At 44.4% G+C, this 22,294-nt stretch overlaps 1 protein-coding gene and 1 long non-coding RNA gene across 3 annotated transcripts in view; one reads left to right on the top strand and one right to left on the bottom strand.

The window, feature by feature from the left end:
* LOC140385216 (protein disulfide-isomerase TMX3-like) overlaps positions 1 to 22,294 on the top strand; it is a 169,293-nt gene that overhangs the window by 130,265 nt on the left and 16,734 nt on the right. For both annotated transcript variants that reach the window (XM_072467123.1, XM_072467124.1), the window contains 3 exons: positions 11,332 to 11,430; positions 13,144 to 13,201; positions 16,847 to 16,900. In XM_072467123.1, the coding sequence (XP_072323224.1) occupies positions 11,332 to 11,430; positions 13,144 to 13,201; positions 16,847 to 16,900 (211 nt within the window). The remainder of the gene's footprint in view (positions 1 to 11,331; positions 11,431 to 13,143; positions 13,202 to 16,846; positions 16,901 to 22,294) is intronic.
* Positions 4,480 to 14,069, bottom strand: LOC140385217 (uncharacterized). Its single transcript, XR_011933317.1, has 3 exons — positions 13,950 to 14,069; positions 10,079 to 10,188; positions 4,480 to 6,244 (listed from the first exon to the last, which is right to left on the bottom strand). It is a non-coding gene; the product is annotated as an uncharacterized lncRNA (long non-coding RNA).

Raw genomic sequence — 22,294 nt, 5'->3', positions numbered from 1 at the left:
TAAATACCCGGATATCAGAAGTTACCCCTGGCAAGACAAAAGGCAATACCCCCAGATTGGCTCCCCTCCCCAGAAAGTATTCACTCTTCTCCAGGTTCAATTCATATCCCAAAAAGGAGCCAAAGCTCCTCAATTGCTTCATTATTTTCACCAGAGAGGAGATTGGATCCGTAACATGCAAGAGCAGGTCATCAACATATAGAGACACCCTATGTTCCCTTCATTCACTCAATGACCTCTGCGCTATGGCCAAAGATTCTACAGCAAGGCAAGCATGAATGGCGACAAAGGGCACCCTTGCCTCGTTCCCATACTCCATAGAAAATACCCCAAATTCATCGCATCAGTACATATACTGGCTGTAGGGGCTCTATACAATAGCCAAACCCATGAAATTAACTTCTGTCCCAATCTCCCAAGCACCTCAAAAAGGTACTCCCTGTCGAACGCTTTCTCAGCGTCCATAGATGGAAAAATATGAACTAAGGATACACAATTCTTACAGTGCTCACCCCAGTCCAACACCGGCATCTCCACATCAAAGAAAATTACAGCACAGGAACAGGCCCTTCGGGCCTCCAAGCCTGCACCGATCATGCTGCCATCTGAATTAAAAAGCCCTAACCTTCTGGGACCATATCCCTCTATTCCCATCCTATTGATGTATTTGTCAAGGTGCCCCTTAAAAGCCCACTATCGTATCTGCTTCCACTACCTACCCTGGCAGCGAGTTCCAAACTTCCACCGCCCTCGGTGTAAAAGGCTTGCCTCGTACATCTCCTTTAAACCTTGCCTTGCCCCTCACACCTTAAACCTATGAAGTCTTGGACATTATTAAGTAAGCAGAAATCTTTGTAAACATAAATTCATCCTTTATCCAGTTTCAATTAGAATCCATTTTCTAACTGCTAGTGAGGAACTCAAGTGCAGGTGTCTACTGTTTGAACATCTGTAGTAATATATATGAAAGTAAAATACTGTAGATGCTGAAAATCTGAAATAAAAACAGAAAATGGCTATCCTTCATAAAATACCACTTAGGATATCTATTAACTAAGAAAACATGGGACTTCCAATGGCAGCTATATGATGAGCACAAGCAGTGGCTCCTGCCGGAGTGTTTTTTTTTTGGCTCTTTGCGCCCAGTTTATAGGTGATGTTTGGGGGGAAATTGAGTAGTTCAATGGGACACATAAAAGTAATGTCCAACAAGTAAAATACAAGGCAGCAAACGGCAAAGAATTGTCGTCAAAATCAGAAGCCCCTCAAGCGTTGGTGGAGAAAATGGCGGAAGCTCCTCCTGCGACTTTGGCCTCTGCGTGGACGGTCAATATGCTGGCAAGCTTCTCGGCAGATTAATTCAAGAAGCAGCGGCAGGCAGTCTCTGAGGACCTTGATAAGACAATTGAAGAGGCTCTCTCCCCAATCCGTACGGCCATGTAGAAGACTGATCGGAAGGTACAAGAGCAAGGCGAGGTGATACAAGGGGTGGAGGTGGCACTCTCTATGACCAAATTGTTTCCCTGGAGGAGGAAGTGGCATTGCTGGCTGAAGGGCATAAAGCGTTGAAGGCCAAGGTGGGCGATCTGGAAAACCGCTCCAGATGGTGCAAGAATTGATGGGCTGCCGGCGAGTCTGGAAGGCCCAAATCCTACAGACTATATGTCCAAAATGTTTGAGAAGATAGTGGGGATTGCCATGCCTTCCCAAATTGGACTGGGCCCATCGGTAACAAGACAAGGAACAGATTCTGAGGTGGGTGAAGGACAATCGAGACTGTGGTTGGGACCATAAGACATAGGAGCAGAATTAGGCGACTCGGCCCACCGAGTCTGCTCCGCCATTCAATCATGGCTGATTTTTCTCAACCCCATTCTCCTGCCTTTTCTCATAACCCCTTATCTACTTATTAAACAAAAACCTATCTATTTCTGTCTTAAAGACACTCAGCGATTTAGCTTCCACAGCCTTCTACGGCAAAGAGTTCCACATATTCACCACCCTCTAGCTGAAGAAATTCCTCCACATCTCTGATTTAAAGGATCGTCCCCACACCATCAGGATACATCAAAACGTTGAAGCAGAACTGGCTAGAAGGCATGTGCGTCCAACAAGGCCATGGTCATGTTGTAAGAAAAGTCATGTGTGGTATACCCGGCTAGTCTTCGAGTGACTTTTAAAGAGAGGGACTGTCACTTTGATGCACCTGGGGATGAGGAAGAGTTTGTAAAGAAGCATGGACTGGGGGCGAACTAATTGTTAAATATAAGGTGCATTTGTATCTATTTATTGCAGGATTTTTGTATTGTGAGTGAGGGCATGTGATAATGGGGATTTGCTGGTGGGTTTTACTGGGCTGATTTGGAGTTTGTATTTTGTAGAGGGCAGCACGGTAGCACTTGGATAGCACTGTGGCTTCACAGCGCCAGGGTCCCAGGTTCAATTCCCCGCTGGGTCACTGTCTGTGCGGAGTCTGCACGTTCTCCCCGTGTCTGCGTGGGTTTCCTCTGGGTGCTCCGGTTTCCTCCCACAGTCCAAAGATGTGCAGGTTAGGTGGATTGGCCATGATAAATTGCCCTTGGTGACCAAAAAAAAAAGGTTGAGAGGGGTTATTGGGTTACAGGGATAGGGTGGAAGTGAGGGCTTAAGTGGGTCGGTGCAGACTTGATGGGCCGAATGGCCTCCTGCACTGTATGTTCTGTGTATTTTGGGGATTGTTTGTGGAATGGGTGTTTACTTTTTTCCCCCTCTAACTCTGTGTTGATGTGGGTGGGGGTGCTGGTTGTTGTATAATTAATTTTCTGGTTCCACTCTGTGCAGAGGTCAACCTGCTAGCTGTAAAATTAGTTCGCGGGAGCAGAGGAGTGGGGATATCTGCAGCTCATTACTTTAGGGTTTTCTCTTAGGTAATGAGCTTAAGATTTTTGTTCTTGTGTTGTTTGGGGTTGGGTGTGGGGGGTGGCGGAGAGAGGATCGGGGTCATTGTTCTCTGTTTGGCTGTTTGCTTGTTTATTGGGGTGTGGTATTGCTGGGACATGAGGTGGGGGGAGCAGTAGACTGTTCATGGTGACTGATTATTTGTTCTGGTCTTATGAGGGGTTTGACAGCCTGGGTGGGCCTGGTATCAAGACTCGTTGAGTTGCTGCTGGATTACACTACTTGGTGGGAATGGCCAACTCTGGGAGGGGGGGGGGGGGAGGAGTATAAGGCCCTCTCTCTAGTTGGTAACTTGGAATGTAAGGGGGTAAACGGCCCAATAAAAAGGCCATGGGTATTTGCGCACCTGAGAAATTTAAAGGTTGATGTGGTTTTGCAGATGATAATGGTCTTCTGGAACAGATGGAGGGCCAGGGGCAGATTGTGAAGATTTATGTATCAGAGGGATAGGCGTTTTCTTTTTTCCCCCCACATCCATCGGGTCTACTCCCGGATTGACTTCTTTATGGTGTTAGGTCTTTCTGGGATAAAGGGGGTGGGGTACTCTGCAATCGTTATCTGTGATCATCCTCCACATTGTAGACCTAATCTTGGACCTAAGCCCCTCTCAATGACCCCCGTGGAGATTAGACACAGCGTTGCTGGCAGACGAGGGTTTCCGTGAGCGTACATCCTCCGGCATTGGGGAGTACATTGAGTTCAATAGGAACAAGGCTGTCTTGCCTTCCATGCTGTGGGAAGCTCTGAAGGCGGTTGTTAGAGGGGAGATGATCTCCTACAAGGCGCATAAGGATAAATCTGCAAGGGTGGAGTGGCAGAGGCTGGTGGATTCCATCCTCGAGGTGGGCTACTCAGTTGCCCCAACGCCAGAGTTGTTGACGAGTAGGAAGAAACTGCAGACGGATTTTGAGCTGCTCTCGACGGACACGGTGGTGAACCAGGTGCGACGCTCAGACCTTCTACGAATATGGGGAGAAGGCCAGTCGGTCTTTCAGCGCACTAGCTGAGGCGGCTGGCTGTTTCGCAGCGACTGAGGTGGCCCGCTATTGGCCAGCAGCAAGACCTTCAGGAAAATTCTGCCCGTTGTCTTTATTAGTAAATGTTAGACCCACCTGGAATATGGCTTTGACAATTCAAACTGCAGTTTCTTTCAAAGCCCCCTGGATAAAAGAAAGTGTGTCTCAAATCTTCACAGGACAAGAAGGATGCACACTTCTACTCCTTTTGGTGCAGATTGTAATTCAGAGAAATTCTGAAAACTGCATATGCAGGCCGCAATGTTTTAAACTTCTCCACCTGCTAGGAGGTAACAAAAATCTAGTCAGCGCCTGGGGTTTTGAAATGTGCCGAAGTCTGAAGAACTAATGACGACATTAAAAGACACAAGACAATTATTTGAGTGAGTATAATTGTTATTAAATACGTAATTGAAAATAATTGTTTAAATCCACATTTGAGACCGTTACGGAGGGAAAATGATGGATGAATTTGTTTGAAGAAGCATTTTGAATGATTCAGTTGGATTAATAACAAACACTCTGGTAAATATTGGAATAAAGAATTTTAATAATATGTGACTACACTAAGAATTTCAATGTTACCAATTGACATTAAAAATAACAATAAAGTCAAGCTTGTGAACAGAAAGCGTGTGCATGTATGGATTTTAAAATACTGCTTGGGGACATTTATTAACAAAGAAAACCTGGCAAACTGGGGAGGCAGTGGCACAGTGGTATTGTCACAGAACGGGTAAACCAGAGACCCAGAGTAATGCTCTGCTGGCCCAGGTTCAAATCCCGCCACTGCAGATGGTGAAATTTGAATTCAATTAAAATCTGGAATTAAAATCTAATGATGACCATGAAGCCATTGTCAATTGTTGTAAAGACTAATGCCCTAAGGAAGGAAATCTACCAGGTTGACACTTAACTGCCCCCTCAAGGGCATTTAGGGATGGGTGAACCTGCAATGCTCACGTCTCATGAACGAAAAAAAATATATATATAATTATTCCAAAAAAAAGAGAAATGACAATTAATTAGTCCCCAGAGCAATGGTACAAGTTCAAATTTGCACAGTGAGCTACATGGAAGTGGGGAGCAGAGAAAATCAGAGAGAATTTTCACCAGATCCATGATGTGTCAGCTAGCAACTGGAAAGGAATGATAAAACTCATCGTACCCTGGGTCACCATGTTTGCCAAAGAAAATTATAATTATTTGCAGTATTAATTTTCATGACAGTTAAGAAAAAGGCAAGTAATTTTGTAAATCTGCTCCACTGTGTACAGAGATCACTATCTTGTGTGATTAACTTTAATTAGTGCACTAAAGATATCTTGGAAAGAAAAATTGTCCTGTACAAAAGTGTATTTGAAGCTGTGAATGTAAAAATGGTGCAGCCTGTAGATTTGAATGCGGTTATGTGCAACAAAATAACAGTGAATAGCGTCCAAGTTGTTTGTGCTCGGATTTTCTGAATTTCATTGTTAAATGGGGTCATGTACCTTGGCTCCTTGAGTCACCTGCCGTCTACAACCCACAGATTATTAGTTACTTGCCAGCACCTTGATTCTGTGGAGCAGCTAGGAATGGGCAATAGATGCCCACATATAAGAAATTAATAAATATAAATCAATATTTGAAACATCCTGTTGATTAAAAGTAAAGTACCAGTGTGGGGAGGAGTTGACTTATGATTTCCATAATACTTCTGGTAATTTTGGATGTATTGAGTGATTTGCCCGAGAGATGAGGATTGCCTGTAAATGAGGATTAAAGCAATATGATGATCAGTCTTGATAAACACAGGTTGAGTAGTTTGAGATTGACCATATATTTTGAATATAACTAGAGTACAAGAGATTAACAGGTGACCGTTTTGCAAAATGCAAACCCATTGCTACTTCATTAATAAAATGGCCTTGTCTTTCAGTAGTTGCTTAATGTCTCCATTCCACGTTGTTCTGGAAGGCAGTTGATAACCTCGTGACAGTGCATCCAACACCAGTCCAATAATGAAGGGTGTCCAGTAGTCGCAATTTTGCAATGAAGATGAACGACGCAAGACTTTCAAAAGAAACTGGATGCTGTCATTTGTGTTTGAAATTATGGCTTGAGTCTGTTTTATCTGAGTATTGTCAAAAAAGGGTTTTTCGGACCAATATTGTAGCAGTGCGAGGTTTTGGGAAGTTGCCTGAACCACGAACAAGGAACTTTCTGCATCGTTTTCAAGTACCTTAATAGAAAGGTGGTCTGCGTTGAGAGATTGGGCCATGATGTCAATTCATGGAGATACCTGTCGGCTAAAAGAGAAACTGTCAATGAAGGTGGGAAGGGGAATGTCTTTTGTTAATTAAGTTACTTGCTTGCCCTGGGCTGCAGATGAATTTAAATCTGTGACTGGCCATGAAGAAGTAGCTTTGAATTGAATCATTTCTAGACTGCCATCGTAGTTGACTAAAAAACTAGCTTTTGTCAAATCCCCAGCTGCACTTTTTTATTTAGTGCAGTATCTTTGTAGCAGTGTGCTGTACTATTTATAGTTGACCAATTAGGACAGACCATAATGATGTTTGCCAATAATTTGAGTTGCCCTACAGGTAGAAAAATTGCCACAAAATTGCTCAAATTGGTAACAGTGCAGTGAGGGAACAGAGCAGTTGGGACCTTAGCGAACATAACAGCCTGCAGGCTATTTCCTTAACTAGTGAGATTTGAGGTTGGAAAATAAACGACGGATGAAGTAGAAGGATTGAATTAAATTTCCAATCAGGCACTGAAAGAGGGAAAGCAAGATTGGATTAAGAGCGAGAGAAAGGAAAAAAAGGCATATTTAAAATCTCCTGAAACAATTCATAAATTGAGAGAATGAGACTCCATACCAGAGTAGTTATTGGGAAGTTAATATTTACCATGTTATCATAGGTATACTTATGTAATGTCTGAAGTTGCTGTACCATTAATACATAAGTAACGGCCAAAGCCGTCAGCCTCACTGTTATCTTGGCAGCAAAATCAATTTGTAATGAAAAATGTTAATAAGATGTGCTTACAAATATGAGTTTCAAATATTTTCAGTTATGGTGATTATGTTTTCAAAATGTGTTGAGTATTAATTTGCTTCAAATGTGTTAGCAGTTTATAACTGTAAACATGAAATGTACATCCTGAGTAGAAGTATTTGTATAGGCAGATTTTCTAGCCCAATTTCAGTATTCTCTTTTAAATAATCAAGAGGCAAAAACCACTTTATTGGTTGTTCTGATGAAGCAAACAATGCTGCTCCATTGTTTTACCTCCCCCCGGCCCCAACGGGTTTCCTGGCAGCGTGGGGTGGCTTCACTGGGAATTCCCATTCAAAACAGCGGGACCAGAGAATCTTGCTGGCCTGGCAGACTGGTGCGTCCTGTCCACCCTCTATGATTGCGACCATGGTGCATTTCCCCTCCTCGACCTCCCTTAACTTTTGAAACAGTCAAACACACCATCCTCCTCCTGACTTCTGTTGTCCAACTCAATGAGTTGCCATGGTCTCACTCTTATCTACCAAATTCTAGTACGAGCATCTCCAGAAATTCCTTCTCTTCCTTCCTGACAGCATTCCCTGTGCTGCACTCCCAAGGGCCTATCTGGCTTTGGTCTCCTTTCAGCAAATGACTTCCTTCTGCCAATAAGGGTATCATCATGTTCTCTATTGGCTAGAGTATGAATGCTCAAACATGGCAACATTATCCATTTCTGCTTGTACACTAACTCTGGAGACACTAATTTCTTGCCTGGGTGTAGTTCCACAGCTTTACATTGCACACTAGTGCTGTGGCCAAGTGACAGTGTGAACTTATATGTGAACATTGATTGCTGGGACCATCACATCAGAGACTGATCCTGGCCTTGTTCAACATCCACAGATTTGTAGCAGCGTTTGTTCTTGCTCTTCTAACATTCTTCTCGTTGCCTCTCCACCCAACCACCCCTACAACCAGCCTGACTTAAACCATACCCAGCATAGTTCAGGCTTATGGCTTTGTAGCATCTCTGGTTCAGTTCTTGCTGCCTTAAAGAGCTGAACCTTTGCAGTTTTAATTTAAATTTTGGTATAATTTGTATTTTTTCCTCTTTTTAAAAAAAAAGTTAAATAACCTACCTGCTTGACTTGATGACTCTGCTGAGCACTGGTCGTCTTTTTTTAAATTATAAGTATAAAGGAATATTAAAAAGATGTGTCTACTTCCCTACTTGGTAGCTGGCTGATTTGAGCAGCTGTATCTAACTTAAGAATTGCTAACACATCTGTTAATTTTTAACTTGATTCTAGCAAGTTAAGTAAAATCCCAACTTTCTTATTAACAATACTGTGTGTGCAATTAGCACTGGATTGAGTGGAGACATGTTTGTGAGGTGTAGATACAAGCAGTTCCAGAAAATGACTTCCTTCTGCCAATAGGGGTATCATAATGCTCTCTATTGGCTAGAGTATGAGTGCTCAAACATGTAAAATACTGTGAACTTTGCAAATTTAAATTTGCATACTCTAACACAGGTGATGCAGTCTTTGAATTGTTCAGCAGAACAACTTATCTTTCTATCATTGAAGGGTGGTGCAATGGTTAGCACAGCTGCCTCACAATGCCGTGGACCCGGGTTCGATTCTGGCCCTGGGTGTGGAGGTTGCACATTCTTTTTTTTGGGGGACACTAAGGAGCGATTTAGCATGACCACTTCACCTAACCTGCACACCTTTTAGGAGGAACCTGGAGCACCCGGAGGAAACCCACAGGGAAAACGTGCAAACTCCACACAGTGACCCAAGGCTGGAATTGAACCTGGGTCCCTGGCTCTGTGAGGCAGCAGTGCTGACCACATGCTGCCTATAACTCTAATTTAACTCTCCTAACTCTATTCTAACTCTCTTAAATCTAACCTGACTCTATTCACCTATATTTCTTGTTGGTTAGCTAATAGCTATCAATCTCAGATTTAATATTATCATTTGAACCTAGCTCAGCATTTTGTGAGAGAGAAGTCAACACTTCTGCCACTCTTCGCAGGTAGAACTGATTCCTAACTTTTCTTCTCAATGGCCAGGCTCTTGGCTTTAAGGTTATCTCTCCATAGAATTCCTACATTGCAAAGGGAGGCCATTCGGCCCAACGATTCTGCACTGACCCTCTGAAAGAGCACCCTACCAGGCCCACTCCCTTGCCTTATCCCCATAACCCCACCTAACCTGCATATCTTTGGTCACTAAGGGGCAATTTAGCATGACCAATCCACCTAACCTGCACAGCTCCTTGGCCTAGACTTCCCTCTCAGTGGACAAAGTTTCTCTTTACCTGCCTTATTCCTTCGAAAATTCTTGACTTCAAATCACCCCTTAACCTCCATATTCCAAAGATTACAGCCCTAGTTTATGCCATCTTTCCTAATGACCTAATCCTTAAAGCCCAGGTAGCATCCTGCCAAATCTGTACTGCATTCCTTGCAAGGCTAATATATCCTAGCTTTAACCCTGATGTAGGGAACTAACTGTACACAATGCTCCTGATGTCATCTAGCCAGGGCATCGCACTGGTGTAGCAAAACCTGATCCTGTTTATGTTAAATCTATGAAGGAAAGCCATAGGAAATTAGGACAATCCTTTAAAATAGAGATGAGGAGGAATTTCTTCAGCTAGAGGGTGGTGAATCTGTGGAACTATTTGCCGCAGAAGGCTGTGGAGGCCAAATCACTGAGTGTCTTTAAGACAAAGATAGATAACTTCTTGATTGATAAGGGGATCAGGGGTTATGGGGAAAAGGCAGGAGAATGGGGATGAGAAAAATATCAGCCATAATTGAATGGCGGAGCAGACTCGATGGACCGAGTGGCCTAATTCTGCTCCTATGTCTTCTGATCTTATGCTACTGACAGCAGGATTTGGTTTTGTAAACTCGTAGCAGTGATGCAGGCCTGTGTTCAATTGTCGTTATTGGCCAGTTGACCCAGGATTTTGTTTCATGGTTAATTAGATGTCTTGAGGATTCCTGCCTGCATTATATAGTAAAGAGTCATCTATATCTATCATGGAGAAGACACTTTAGGCTCGCTTTACATTTTATTTTCATTTGGGTGGATGTTGAAAGGATATGGAGAGTACCTAAACTGATTCTTTGAATGTAGTTAAGCCATATCCCTTGCATATGTTCCTTGGTGGCTTCTGATCTTGAAGCCCTTGTTGCTGTTTCAAAAATCTGCATATGTTTGAACCTGAAATGACAAAGCAAAATGCTGTAAATATACATCTAATCAGTCAACGTATGAAAAGGGAAAGATAGGTCAGTGTATCTGGTGTAAACTGAATCAGACGTTTTGGCACTTATGAACAGCTTGCTGCCTGATATTTCAATGTCCGTACTATTCATTTCCCCACTGGACTTGATTTTTTTGTTTGGCTTCAAGCTAAGAGTTCATCAGCAATCCAACATTTATGCAAAATATTAGGGCAGCGTTTCCTGTTGTGCTCCGTATAGAGAATTGCCTGGGTGCAGCACGTAGAAGAAAATTGGGCTGGTCCAGTTTGCTGTTCATTTGAAGTGTTAGCCAGAAGGTCAGCTGGGCTCCGTTTTGTACATCCGGTCACCCTCGCCTAAGTAGCCATTTCTTAATTTGTGATCAAGTTAATGTATTTGATACTGAAGCATCGCAAATGAACCTAACCATCTCTTCACCTGAACTTCCACAATATATATTTCCAGCATGCCTGACTGACATTCAGTTAGTTTGTGACACTGATTTATTTCTTCCTTCTCCCTAGTCTGGAGAACTGAGGCTAAATGGAGCACTGCTGTTGCTACCCTAGCTGAGGTTAGTACAGACTGCAGATGAAACCAAGGTCCCCCTTAGTCTATGAAATATTTAGCAGTGCATTTACCAACTGAGCTATCAGGGACTGGAGTGCATTTTTTTCAGGAACATTATTTCTGGAGAATTAAGAATTTGAAATTTGAGTATCGGCAAAACATGGACTTTTCTAACATTGCGAAAGCTTTACTTGGGATATTATGGGAGTTAGTTGGAACCCAAGACGATGAAGCTAATACATGGCCTACGGAATGAACGATCGTGATAGGCTAAATGACCTTTCTCTTTGCATACTTTCTTATGTTCTATTCATTCATCCAATCTTCCCAAACCACCACCTTTTCTCCTGCTCCCCCCTCCTCCCAACAAGTTAACCAATAGGTGGGATGATAGTACTACCCCAGTTGTGTGCAAATGCTGAATATCTTTGAATTAGTATTTAATATTTCTTGCATGAAAAAATGTTTTTTTTTTTAAATGGTGTGATTTTATTTTTAAATTAATTGACAAAATTGACCATATCTGCTCTTAAACTTTTTCCCTCCTCAGAATACGAAGATGGTGATCTTTCCTCATGGGTGACCAAAGAAAGATTTTTAGGATATGTTTACATTGATGGTTTCACTTTATATGAACTTGCAGACACAGGTACCTTACAGTTTCATTCTTGCATCTTTCATGAATTTTTTTTGACTTAAGACAACATTTTTTTAATGATTTGGAGTATGCTTAAATGAATTTGAAGAGTTTTTAATTAATATTTGATTTGCCAACAGTTTACATCCTCATGATGTAAGTTCCTGGGTTTATCTAAATTAGGGGAGAATTTAGCAAGTGGAAGGTGAGCTGGATGCTTACAGAAAAATGACAGTTTGCATAAATTACTGAACAAGAAGAACAGTAGTACATTGATCTAAAGGGCTCAACATTGTAGAAACGGCAGGTGGCGGGAACCAAATTTTAAAATGGAAATTTAGGGTGTGTTCATAAATGAAATGACACTTTATTGAGCTTTAATGTTCTCTGCTGCACGCAACAGCCGCAATGGTTTTGAGAAATTGTTTCATGATATCCCATCTCCAGGAGAAGGGACGAAAACGAAAGAAAAAGATTCATAAACTCAAATACGGATGAAATCTTATCTTTGAAAACTGCCCGTTAATTTGATTGTAAATTAAAATACTTCCATTTTGGCAGGGTGACTTTCTTGAGTGTCATGAATTCATTCAATGCCAGGTTTACATTACAGTGCATGTCCCGTGCCTGCATCTTTAAGTCCCAGTCTCTTGCCCTTGACCTCAGAAACACACCCAATTAATGCTTAATTCAGAATTTGGAGTTGCCCTCCAACATTTATTGAACTGTAAGAGACCTGCAGGGTTCTGTTTTATTTAGCTATTTTATCTGTTTCATGACAGGTTTTCTGCAGTGTCAGAAATAATTTTACAGTAGTCGTGAAAACTTTGCACTCTCTGAACAAACTACCTCAATATATCAAGTACTTCAAAAATTAAGATACCCTAGAACATTGTATTGGTTGACAAATGTTAGTCCAGACATAAATGCGTATCACACTTAATTCTTTATAAATGTTTTAAATGGACTTGTTGAATTAGACAACGGTGACATTGTAGCACAATGGTTCGCACTGCTGCCTCACAGCGCCAGGCACCCAGGTTCAATTCTGGCCTTGGGTGACTGTGTGGAGTTTGCACTTTCTTCCTGTGTCTGCGTGGGTTTTCTTCCACAGTCCAAAGATGTGCGTGCAGGTTAGGTCAGTTGTCCATGCTAAATAGCCCCTTAGTGTCCCAAGATGTGTGGCTTAGGTGGGGTTACTGGATTAGTAGAGAAGTGAGCCGAGGTAGGGTGCTCTTTCAGAGAGTCGGTGCAGACTCGATAGGCCGAATGGTCTCCTGCACTGTAAGGATTCTATGATTAGCTTAAAATTGTAGCCAAATAGCAAGATATTTCTGAAAGACTTGAAATGGAAAACCAATGATGGGGGGGGAAAAACATATAAAGATGCAGAAAGTTAGTTAGCTCAGTTGCTGGACGGCTGGTTTGTGATGCGGAGCGACACGACAGCACGGGTTCAATTCCTGTACCAGCTGAGGTTATCCATGAAGGCCCTGCCTTCTGAACCTTGCCCTTTGCCTGAGGTGTGGTGACCCTCGGGTTAAATCACCACCAGTCAGTGCTCTCTCAAAAGGGGAGAGCAGGCTATGGTCTTCGGGGACTATGGCAACTTAATGCATTCATGCTTTAATTGCTTTGAACTAATTTGGGAGTAAGACTGCTTTGCAAATTCTTGGGCTTAATAAAAATCCTTCACTACGTCTCATGTCTGCTTTATCTCTTCAGGAAAACTGGTGGTGGTTGCAGTTATTGACAGCACAAATTCATCTGAAGAGCATATTAGGTGAGACAATATTCTTAATCAACTTGCTAGCCCTTCAGTATTGCCCTAGGAATTCCTGGAATTTTCATTCACCACTAGATGTATTAGTTATAAAGGCATTGGAGGTGGGGAGAAAGGTTACCTTACTGGGTAAGGTGGCAAGATGGGGTGTGATGAAACCTCAAGCAATATGTTCAATCATGGTTGACAGCCATAATGCACCTCAACAGTACAAATTCAGCTAAATATTGCTTCGTATCTGACACTACTCCAAAAACTGACACTTCTCCAATGATTTGTTTTGTCATGTACTGGAGCAAAGTAAATATTTAACACATGCTGTGTACTTTCCATATGAAGCCAACTTTTTGTTATCTTGTGTACTGTGATGGCAGTGGTCATGACAATGAGGACAGGGGTGAGCCTGATGTTGTGGGCCTTAATACAAATAATCCTGCTGCCTCAGTAAAAACCTTATATTACAAATTTTATTTTAACTATTCCTTTGTGGGAACTATAGGAAGTGGTATAAAACACTTTCTTCTACTTCACCTTCACACCCACACCCTCACCCAGGATACTTTATAGTGGCAGCGTCATTTCATAATGTTCGTGCCATTATCCTATGGAAGTCAAAATAAAGACATGGGGGTGAGGGAATTCTTAAAAATATATATATATCTGATTAATTGATAATAATTGGTGTCAATTATAATGAGGATTGGGGAATGACGTGCTATTTTGAAAGAGTCAACCAATGCCCTTTTACCTCAGTCAACATATCAATCATCGGTTCTTCAACATAGTAATTGTAGATCCTTCTATTAATCCCAATCAACTTCTCGATGGATCTAAACATGCCTCACACTCCTCATGAATGCAGGGATAGTCAACTACATTTTTAAGGAAAGAAAGAAAGAAAAATAAGATATTCTGATTAAGCATGTTTCTTTGCATGCATTATTCAACATTTCTATCCCAAATAATTAAATTTCCAATTGGCTGTTCCACTGAATTGTTTTTCTCACGTATACCATATTGGTGATGTACATAAAATACTGTGTATGTATGAAATATTTATTTGCATATTAAAACTATAGTACCTTTTTTTTTCAAAACCAGTATAAATTTGAATTGACAATTTAACGTTGCTTCCCATATGGAAGGAAAGTTAGAGGGATATTCTGTGCCTTCAAGAAAGAAGTATTGAACTTTGCAATCTTTCATTGTAGTATTTGTCTCGCCCTTGTGCATTTGTATTCACTTCTTGATTAATTGGTCCCAACATGTGTGAACAAAGCCCTTGCAAATAGATTCTGTATATCACGCATCTGTTTTCTGAGCTCTGATCTGCTTTGTAACGCTACATCCCACAAAAAGGGTCATTTTGTAAGGTCAGCATGAATGCTGAATGATCTGTACACTTGCCCCAGTTTCACTCCCTCCAGTTTTATTTCTAATACTGTAATTATGAACAAATACTTTCTGAAAAGAGCATTCTCAACATGGCTGGATTTTCCAGTGTTTCGCGGCATTCGCTGGCGGTAGGATTCCCTATTCCTGCCGCCTGTCAATGGGATCTCCCATTGAAGCCACCCCACTCCACCGGGAAACCCGCAGGTGGGGGTGCGCTGCCTCTGGGAACTGAGAATCCCAATGGCCAGCACTGACCTTCAAACAGACGAATAAAAGTTAGAATTATCAAGTCTTTGGGAAGTGTATTTCTTTGTTTTTATGATTTTGCCGGTGGTTAGAAAAGTTCTTTCCCATTTCCGCCCTCATTAACTAGGCATCTTATAGGCAACGTAAGAAAAGGTTTGCAGGTTCCTGCCCTACAAATTCTGAGATAACTGCCATGCCAAAACTGAATATCATCATTAGGTGCTCATAGGTCATGTCTATGTTTAAAGCTTTCTTATAGCTCCCTCAGTGAGGCATCTCAACTCCAAGTTAGAACAAACTTTTGCTAAACCCTCCCCTAATTTAGATAATACTGTAATCAGTTCTTACTCGTGCATTAGAGAAGTATATCCTTTCAATTCGTGATTTTGCTCACTTTTTTATTAAATGAATTAAGAATTGTCTCAATTTGCCACGTTTAGTATCTCCGCTAAACCCCCTAGGGTCTCATCTTGTCTGTAAGACTGAACATTTGCTCTTTCTTTCCCACTACGTTGCTGATTATCCAACTTCCCTTCCTGGCCCTTGTGCTTACTGATATTGTAAATGTTTTTCTTGCCTCTGGCACTATCCCTTCGACTTTCTCACTGTCATCACCTATCCCACCATTTACTCATCTCTCCTTGCAAACTGCTGTCCCATATTCAACCTCCTTTTCCTCTCCAATTTTCTTGAACATTTTGCCTATCTTCGCTGCAAGTTCCTGTTGGGATCTCCCCAATTATATTTCTGTCTCTACCGCATTGTCAAAGCCACGAATGACATCCTTTGACTGTAACTATGATGTATTGTCCCTCCTGGACTTTGCAAACTTTGACATAGTTGAACACACTACCCTCCTCTTCAGTTGTCCAGCTCAGCAGGCTGCTATTGCTTGGTTCGACTCTTGCCTATCCAACTGTAGCCAGAACAGTAGCAAAGACATCTCTTCTCACTATACATCATTTGCACAGTCCATAGATTGATGACCGATCCTCTCTTTTCCTCAGCATTTGGATGCATCCCTTGGCAACATTATCTGCAGACATGATATCAATGCCCACATGACACCCAAGTCTAGTTCCCCAACACCTCCTTTAGCCCCCCACACTGCCTCTTTAATGCCAGATTGCTTGCCTAACATGGTTTGAAGGAAACATTACCTCACCTAAATCCTACTCTCCTTCCCCAAATAAGCACTAGCCTGATACTGATTCCATCCGTCTCCATTGCTCCAAACTCAAGCTAACCCAGACTACTTGCAACTTCAGTGTCCCATTTTGACCATGCCCTGGGCTTCTAAATATCTATTCTAACATTGCCTCTGTCCCAATATCTGGTGCTGAAATCTTCATTGGTGCCTTAACCTTTAGAGTCAACTGTACTCAATAATCATCTTGCTGTCCTCCCACCCTCTGTGAACATCAGCTAATTCCAAAATCTTCCGATCTTAATCCTGCCCCTCCCACCCATCCGCTTTGCCCTTACTGACCTGCATTGGCACCACGTCTCCCAAAACTTTGAATTTAAAACCCCCATCCTCACGATTGCATCCCTCTACGGCTTAATTTCTCCTCATCACAGTAAGCTTCTTGTGCCCTACAACCTGCCAACTCAAACCTCTATTCGTTCCTCCTCATACTTCAATGCTTCTCTTTGTAATACACCCCTTCCTCCTCATGCATTACCTCCTTCCTGTGCATCACCACCATCTCATGCACCACACTCCCCTGCACTTCCTTGTCTCCCCCCCCCTTTCCACATCTTGCTCCTCACCTGTTTTTGATTGCACTTGAGATGGAAAGGAAAGAAGTCTTTTTCAGCCAAACTCTGATAATTCAGGTGTAATTTTTTAATGCACTCTGAATTAGCTGATTAAAGGACCAGGTGGAAAAAATACCAACATTTTGCAAAGCTAATACAATTCTAGTTCCCTGCAACGTGGTAATGCACATGGTCTCTGTTGTAAAATTGTTAGTGCATTATGCCATTATTCTTTTCTTCCAGCTTAAAGGCCATGACTCAGGAAGTTGCTACTGGATACAGAGAGCAGTTTCACAGGTTTGTTGATAAATATTTGAGGTTGTAGTAGACCTTGAAGAGGGTAAAAGCAGACTTCAGGACAACAGGCTGATGAAATGGGCCGACACATTGCAAATGTAGTCTGAAGTGATGCATTTTGTGAGGAATAATGAGGCGAGGCAATTGAAACAAATTGGCCCAATTTTAAAGAGGGTGCAGGAACAGCAAGACCTGAGGTTCACATACACAGGGCGGGATTCTCCGAAACGGAGGCAGAGTGTTCGCGCCGTCGTGAACGCCGTCGAGGTTCACGACGGCGCGTAACGGCCCCTATCCCGACCGATTCAGGGCCCTGTAATGGGCTAGAAGCGGCGCCGCGTCATTTACGCGCACCAGGCCTTGGCGCCGCGTAAAGGCGGCGCCGCATACATGACGCGGCTGCCGCCGCATAACTGGCGTCACCCACGCATGCGTGGTTGCCGTCCCCTCCGGGTCCGCCCCGCAAGAAGATGTCAGACGGATCTCGGAAGAAAGGAGGTCCTCCTTCAGAGAGGACGGCCCGGCGATCGGTGGGCACCGATTGCGGGCCACACCCCATTTGAGGCCCCCCCGGTGCAGGATCGTCCAGTGTTCCCACGCTGTTCCCGCCGGCAGCGACCAGGTGTGGACGGCGCCGGGGGGAACCCACCGTTTTGGGCCGGCCGCTCGGCCCATCCGGGCCTGAGAATAGCAGGGGTGCCGGAGAATCGCCATTTTGGGTGTCTCGGGCGATACTCCGGCCTGCGCCGCGCGGAACCCGACGGGGCCGTTCTCGTCGCTTGGGAGAATCGCGGGAGGGCGTCGGACTGATGTCGCGGGAAAATTTGGCGAGCCAGGCGATTCTCCCAACCGGCGCGGGAGCGGAGAATCGCGCCCACAATCTTTCTTTAAAATATATTTTATTAGATTTTTAAATTTGTTACAAATAACACAACAAAGGAAGCAATAAACAATGCAAAACAGGTACAGATAGAAAAAGAATTATTGTGAATATAGGGAAAAGCAAATAATTTCTAAATCTTTGAAAAAGGAGACAAACGGTTGCCATCTCAGGTAAAATCTCTCAACAGAACCCCTGATGGTAAATTACATTTTCTCCAAATGCAAAAAGGACATTAAATCCCCGAACCAGCCAGAGACGTTAGGTGGAACGGGAGACCTCCAACTGAGCAGTATCCACCTCCAGGCTGTTGATGAGGCAAAGGTGATAAAATCCGCCTCTACCGCAAAGTGACTTGCCGGAGAGACTGAAACCCCAAATATGGGGCGCAATTCTCCCATCGGGAGTCTTAAGTGCCGACGCCAGAGTGAAAACCAGAGTGTTTCACTCCGGCGTCGGAGTCCGCTCCCAGCCCCTTATTCTCGCACCCCCGGGGGGCTTGGAGCGGCGTTGTGGCATTTACGCGCGCTGGGCCTTGGCGCCGCATAAATGACGCCACCCGCGCAAGCGCGGTTGCCGTCCTCCCTGAGGCCGCCCCGCAAGAAGATGTCGGATGGATCTTGCGGGGCGGCGGAGGAAAGGAGGTCCTCCTTCACAGAGGCCGGCCCACCGATCGGTGGGAACCGATCGCGGGCTAGACTCCAACCTGTCGTGTTGGGGCGGCTGCTTGGCCTATTCGGGCCGGCGAATCACCGCTCGCTCGTTGCAAATGGCGAGCGGCGATTCTCCGAGCGGCCAGCCATGATTCTCGCCGCGCCGGTTTGGGGGGGGTGGGAGAATCGCGTGCAGGTGTCGGGGCGGCGTGACAGGACCAAAACATATGCTTGTGATCTGCAGGGGAAAGCGAACAGTGGTCACATCTGTTCTCAACATTCAGGAAAAACCCACTCACCCTTGCCTTGTGTCCTATGTAGTACTTTGAACTGAATTAGGCTTGATCAGGCACGTGAGGAAATGGAGTTGACCCCGTATAGGGCCTCTCTCCAAACCTCGCTTGTGAGTGTAGGGCCCAGTTCACTCTCCCATTTAGCCCTCACCCCGTTCAGTGGGGAGAGATCAGATGAGACACACGCACTCTTTGAAGGTGGGAAGAGCAGCTGATAAGGCAGTTAAAAATGCATACCAGGGGCAGGATTCTCCGCAATCAGCGCGATGTTCGCCGATTGGGCCAAAAACGGCGCGAATCAGTCCGGCATCGCGCCGTCCCAAAGGTGCGGAATTCTCCGCACCTTGAGGGGCCAAGCCCTCACCTTGTGGGGCTAGGCCCGCGCCGGACTGATTTCTGCCCCGCCAGCTGGCGGGAAAGGTCTTTGGTGCCCCACCAGCTGGCGCGGAAATGACTTTGCCGTGCGGCGCATGCGCAGGAGCGTCAGCAGCCGCACACGGCATCCACGCGCATGAGCAGTGGAAGGGGTCTCTTCCGCCTCCGCCATAGTGGAGACCATGGCAAAGGCGGAAGGAAAAGAATGCCCCCACGGCACAGGCCCACCCGCGGATCGGTGGGCCCCGATCGTGGGCCAGGCCACCGTGGGGGCACCCCCAGGTGTCAGATCGCCAGGACCCTGGAGCCCGCCCGCGCCGCCTTGTCCTGCCGTTAAGAGAGGTGGTTTGATTCTCGCCGGTGGGACAGGCATTCTAGCAGCGGGACTTCGGCCCATCGCGGGCCGGAGACTCGCCGGGGGGGGGGGGGGCCAACCGGCGCGGCGCGATTCCCAACCCCGCCTAATATCCGGTGTCTGAGAATCCCGCCCCAGATCTGGGCTTTGCAAAGAAAGTAATGCACAAAAGCAAGGAAGGTATGCTAAACTTTTATAGATTGGAGAGTTCAATTCTGGGAGCCAGACTTTGGGTAGGTCATCAAGGCCTTGGAGTGGATGTAGAGGAAATTTGCTACACTAATTTGAGGTGCTGAGGGACTTCAGTTACGGTAGTGGTCTAGAGAAACTAGGATTGCTCACATTAGAGCATAGAATGTTTTTTTTTTTTAATGTGTTTATGAAGAATTTTTAACAGAATTTTCAACCATATAAACAAACCCCCCGCCCCCCCTGTAACAAAAAAGAAGAAAAAACTCGCAGAGCAAGACATAAACATGGCAAATCAATATGATACAGAACTTTGTACATTGGATTCCTCCCGTACATATCAGTTTTCCGGATCGTTTATGTTTTTCTTGCTCAGATGCCCCCCAAAGAACCCCCCTTCCCTATCCCTCCCCCCCCCCCCCCCCCCCCAGAAGGAGAATCCCCCCCCATCTCCCCGTTCTCCCCCCCCCCCCCCCCCCCCCCCCGGGTTGCTGCTGCTGTCGACCGAACTCCATCTAACGCTCCGCAAGATAGTCTAGGAACGGTTGCCACCGCCTGGAGAACCCCTGCACAGACCCTCTCAGGGCAAACTTTATCCTTTCCAACCTGAGAAACCCTGCCATATCATTTATCCAGGCTTCCACACTGGGGGGGCTTCGCATCTTTCCACACTAACAAGATCCTTCGCCGGGCTACCAGGGACGCAAAGGCCAGAATGCCGGCCTCTTTCGCCTCCTGCACTCCCGGCTCGTCCACTACTCCAAATAGTGCTAGCCCCTAGCTTGGCTTGACCTGGACTTTCACCACCTTAGATACTGTTCTCGCAACTCCCCTCCAGAACCCATCCAGTGCCCGGGCATGACCAAAACATATGGACACGGTTCGCCAGGCTGCCTGAGCACCTCCCACATCTGTCCTCCACCCCAAAGAACCTACTCAGCCTCGCCCCCGTCATATGCACTCTGTGAACAACCTTAAATTGTATCAGGCTAAGCCTGGCATACGAGGAAGAAGAATTAACCCTAACTTAGGGCATCAGCACATAGACCCATCCTCAATCTCCTCCCCCAGCTCCTCTTCCCATTTGCCCTTCAGCTCCTCTACCAAAGCCTCCCCCTCTTCTTTCATCTCCTGGTATTTCGCCGACACCTTGGCCTCTCCGACCCATACTCCCGAAATCACCCTGTCTTGAATCCCCTGTGCCGGGAGCAGCGGGAATTCCCTCACCTGCCGCCTCACAAACGCCCTCACTTGCATGTACCTGAAGGCATTTCCCGGGGGTAGTCCAAATTTCTCCTCCAGCGCCCCTAAGCTCGCAAACGTCCCATCGATGAACAGGTCCCCCATTCTTCTAATCCCTGCCCGATACCAGCTCTGAAACCCCCCCCGTCCATCCTTCCTGGGACAAGAGCATAGAATGTTAAGGGGAGATTGAACAGAAAAGTTCAAACTTGATGAAGAGTTTTGTTATGGTGCATAGGGAACAACTGTTTCCACTGGCAGAAGAGTCGGTAACCAAAGGAAACAGATTTAAGAAGTAAATGGGAGATGAGATTTGTTTTTGATGCAGCCAGTTCTGGAGCGCACTCCTGAAAGGGCAGTAGAAGCAGATTCAATACTAACCGTCAAAAGGGAATCGTATATATTCCTGAAAGGGAGAAATTTGAATAGCTACGGGGAAGGAACAGGGGAGTGGGGTTAATCGGATAACTCATTGAAACAATCTTTATCATGGGCCAAATGAGCTACATTCTGTGATTCTATAAATGTTTCCTGTCTCCAAGGAAAGCTTCTGAAATCTTAATTCATTCTGTTCAAAGTTAATTGTCGTAGTATGTACATATTTATTTCAATATTGAAGTTCTGACGTTGAACTCCCATTTCCTTTGGCAGTTTACATATAATCAATATTCTTATCAGAACAGAATAGGGAATTGCAAAAAGTGGATCCGATTCCTTAAATAAATGTAATTAAGATATTATTGCACAGCCTTGGAGATTTAAAAAATAATTTTATTGAAACAAATTGGAAGGAGAGAAATGGAAACATGAAAAGCTACATATCTAACTGGTGGAAATTGTACAGTGTTCGCATTTTAAAGTGATATTTAACAGGATACTGCCCATAAAATCTCTGAGCAAACTGACCAAAATAGGTTTGTAAAAGAGATGTAAATGTTTTATTACTTTAGAAAACTGCACGTCCTTGCATAACTGTCCCCATCATAATAACAAATATTCCACTGTGAGGGAACTGTAAAATGCTAAAAGCAGCTTCGTCTAAGTCCTGTCTTAGCTTTTCTGCTAAGATAAAAAGGAATGCAAAAGTTCTGTAAGCATGTAAACAATATAAGGAGCAAGAGAGGAGTGAGGCTGATTAGGCACCAGAAAGGGGGCATCTGTGTTTACCAACAAAGAAAATGCTGCCAAAAGAGGAAGTAGTTGATCTCCTTCATGAACTAAGAATTGGTAAAGAAGAGGTTTTCGAGAGGGTGATTGTACTTAAAAGTTAATAAGTAACCAGGATTTGATAGGATGTGGGATGCATGAGAGAAGTACGGTTGGAGGTTGTGGAGGTACTGACCATAATTTTCCAATTCTCCTTGGACAAAAGGGGTGGTGTTGGAGGACTGGAGAACTGCAAATGTT

Source organism: Scyliorhinus torazame, chromosome 11 (assembly GCF_047496885.1).
Source record: "Scyliorhinus torazame isolate Kashiwa2021f chromosome 11, sScyTor2.1, whole genome shotgun sequence".
NCBI classification, from domain to species: Eukaryota; Metazoa; Chordata; class Chondrichthyes; order Carcharhiniformes; family Scyliorhinidae; genus Scyliorhinus; species Scyliorhinus torazame.
The sequence above is the reverse complement of the archived record's forward strand: the minus strand, read 5'-3'. Positions and strand labels throughout refer to the sequence as shown.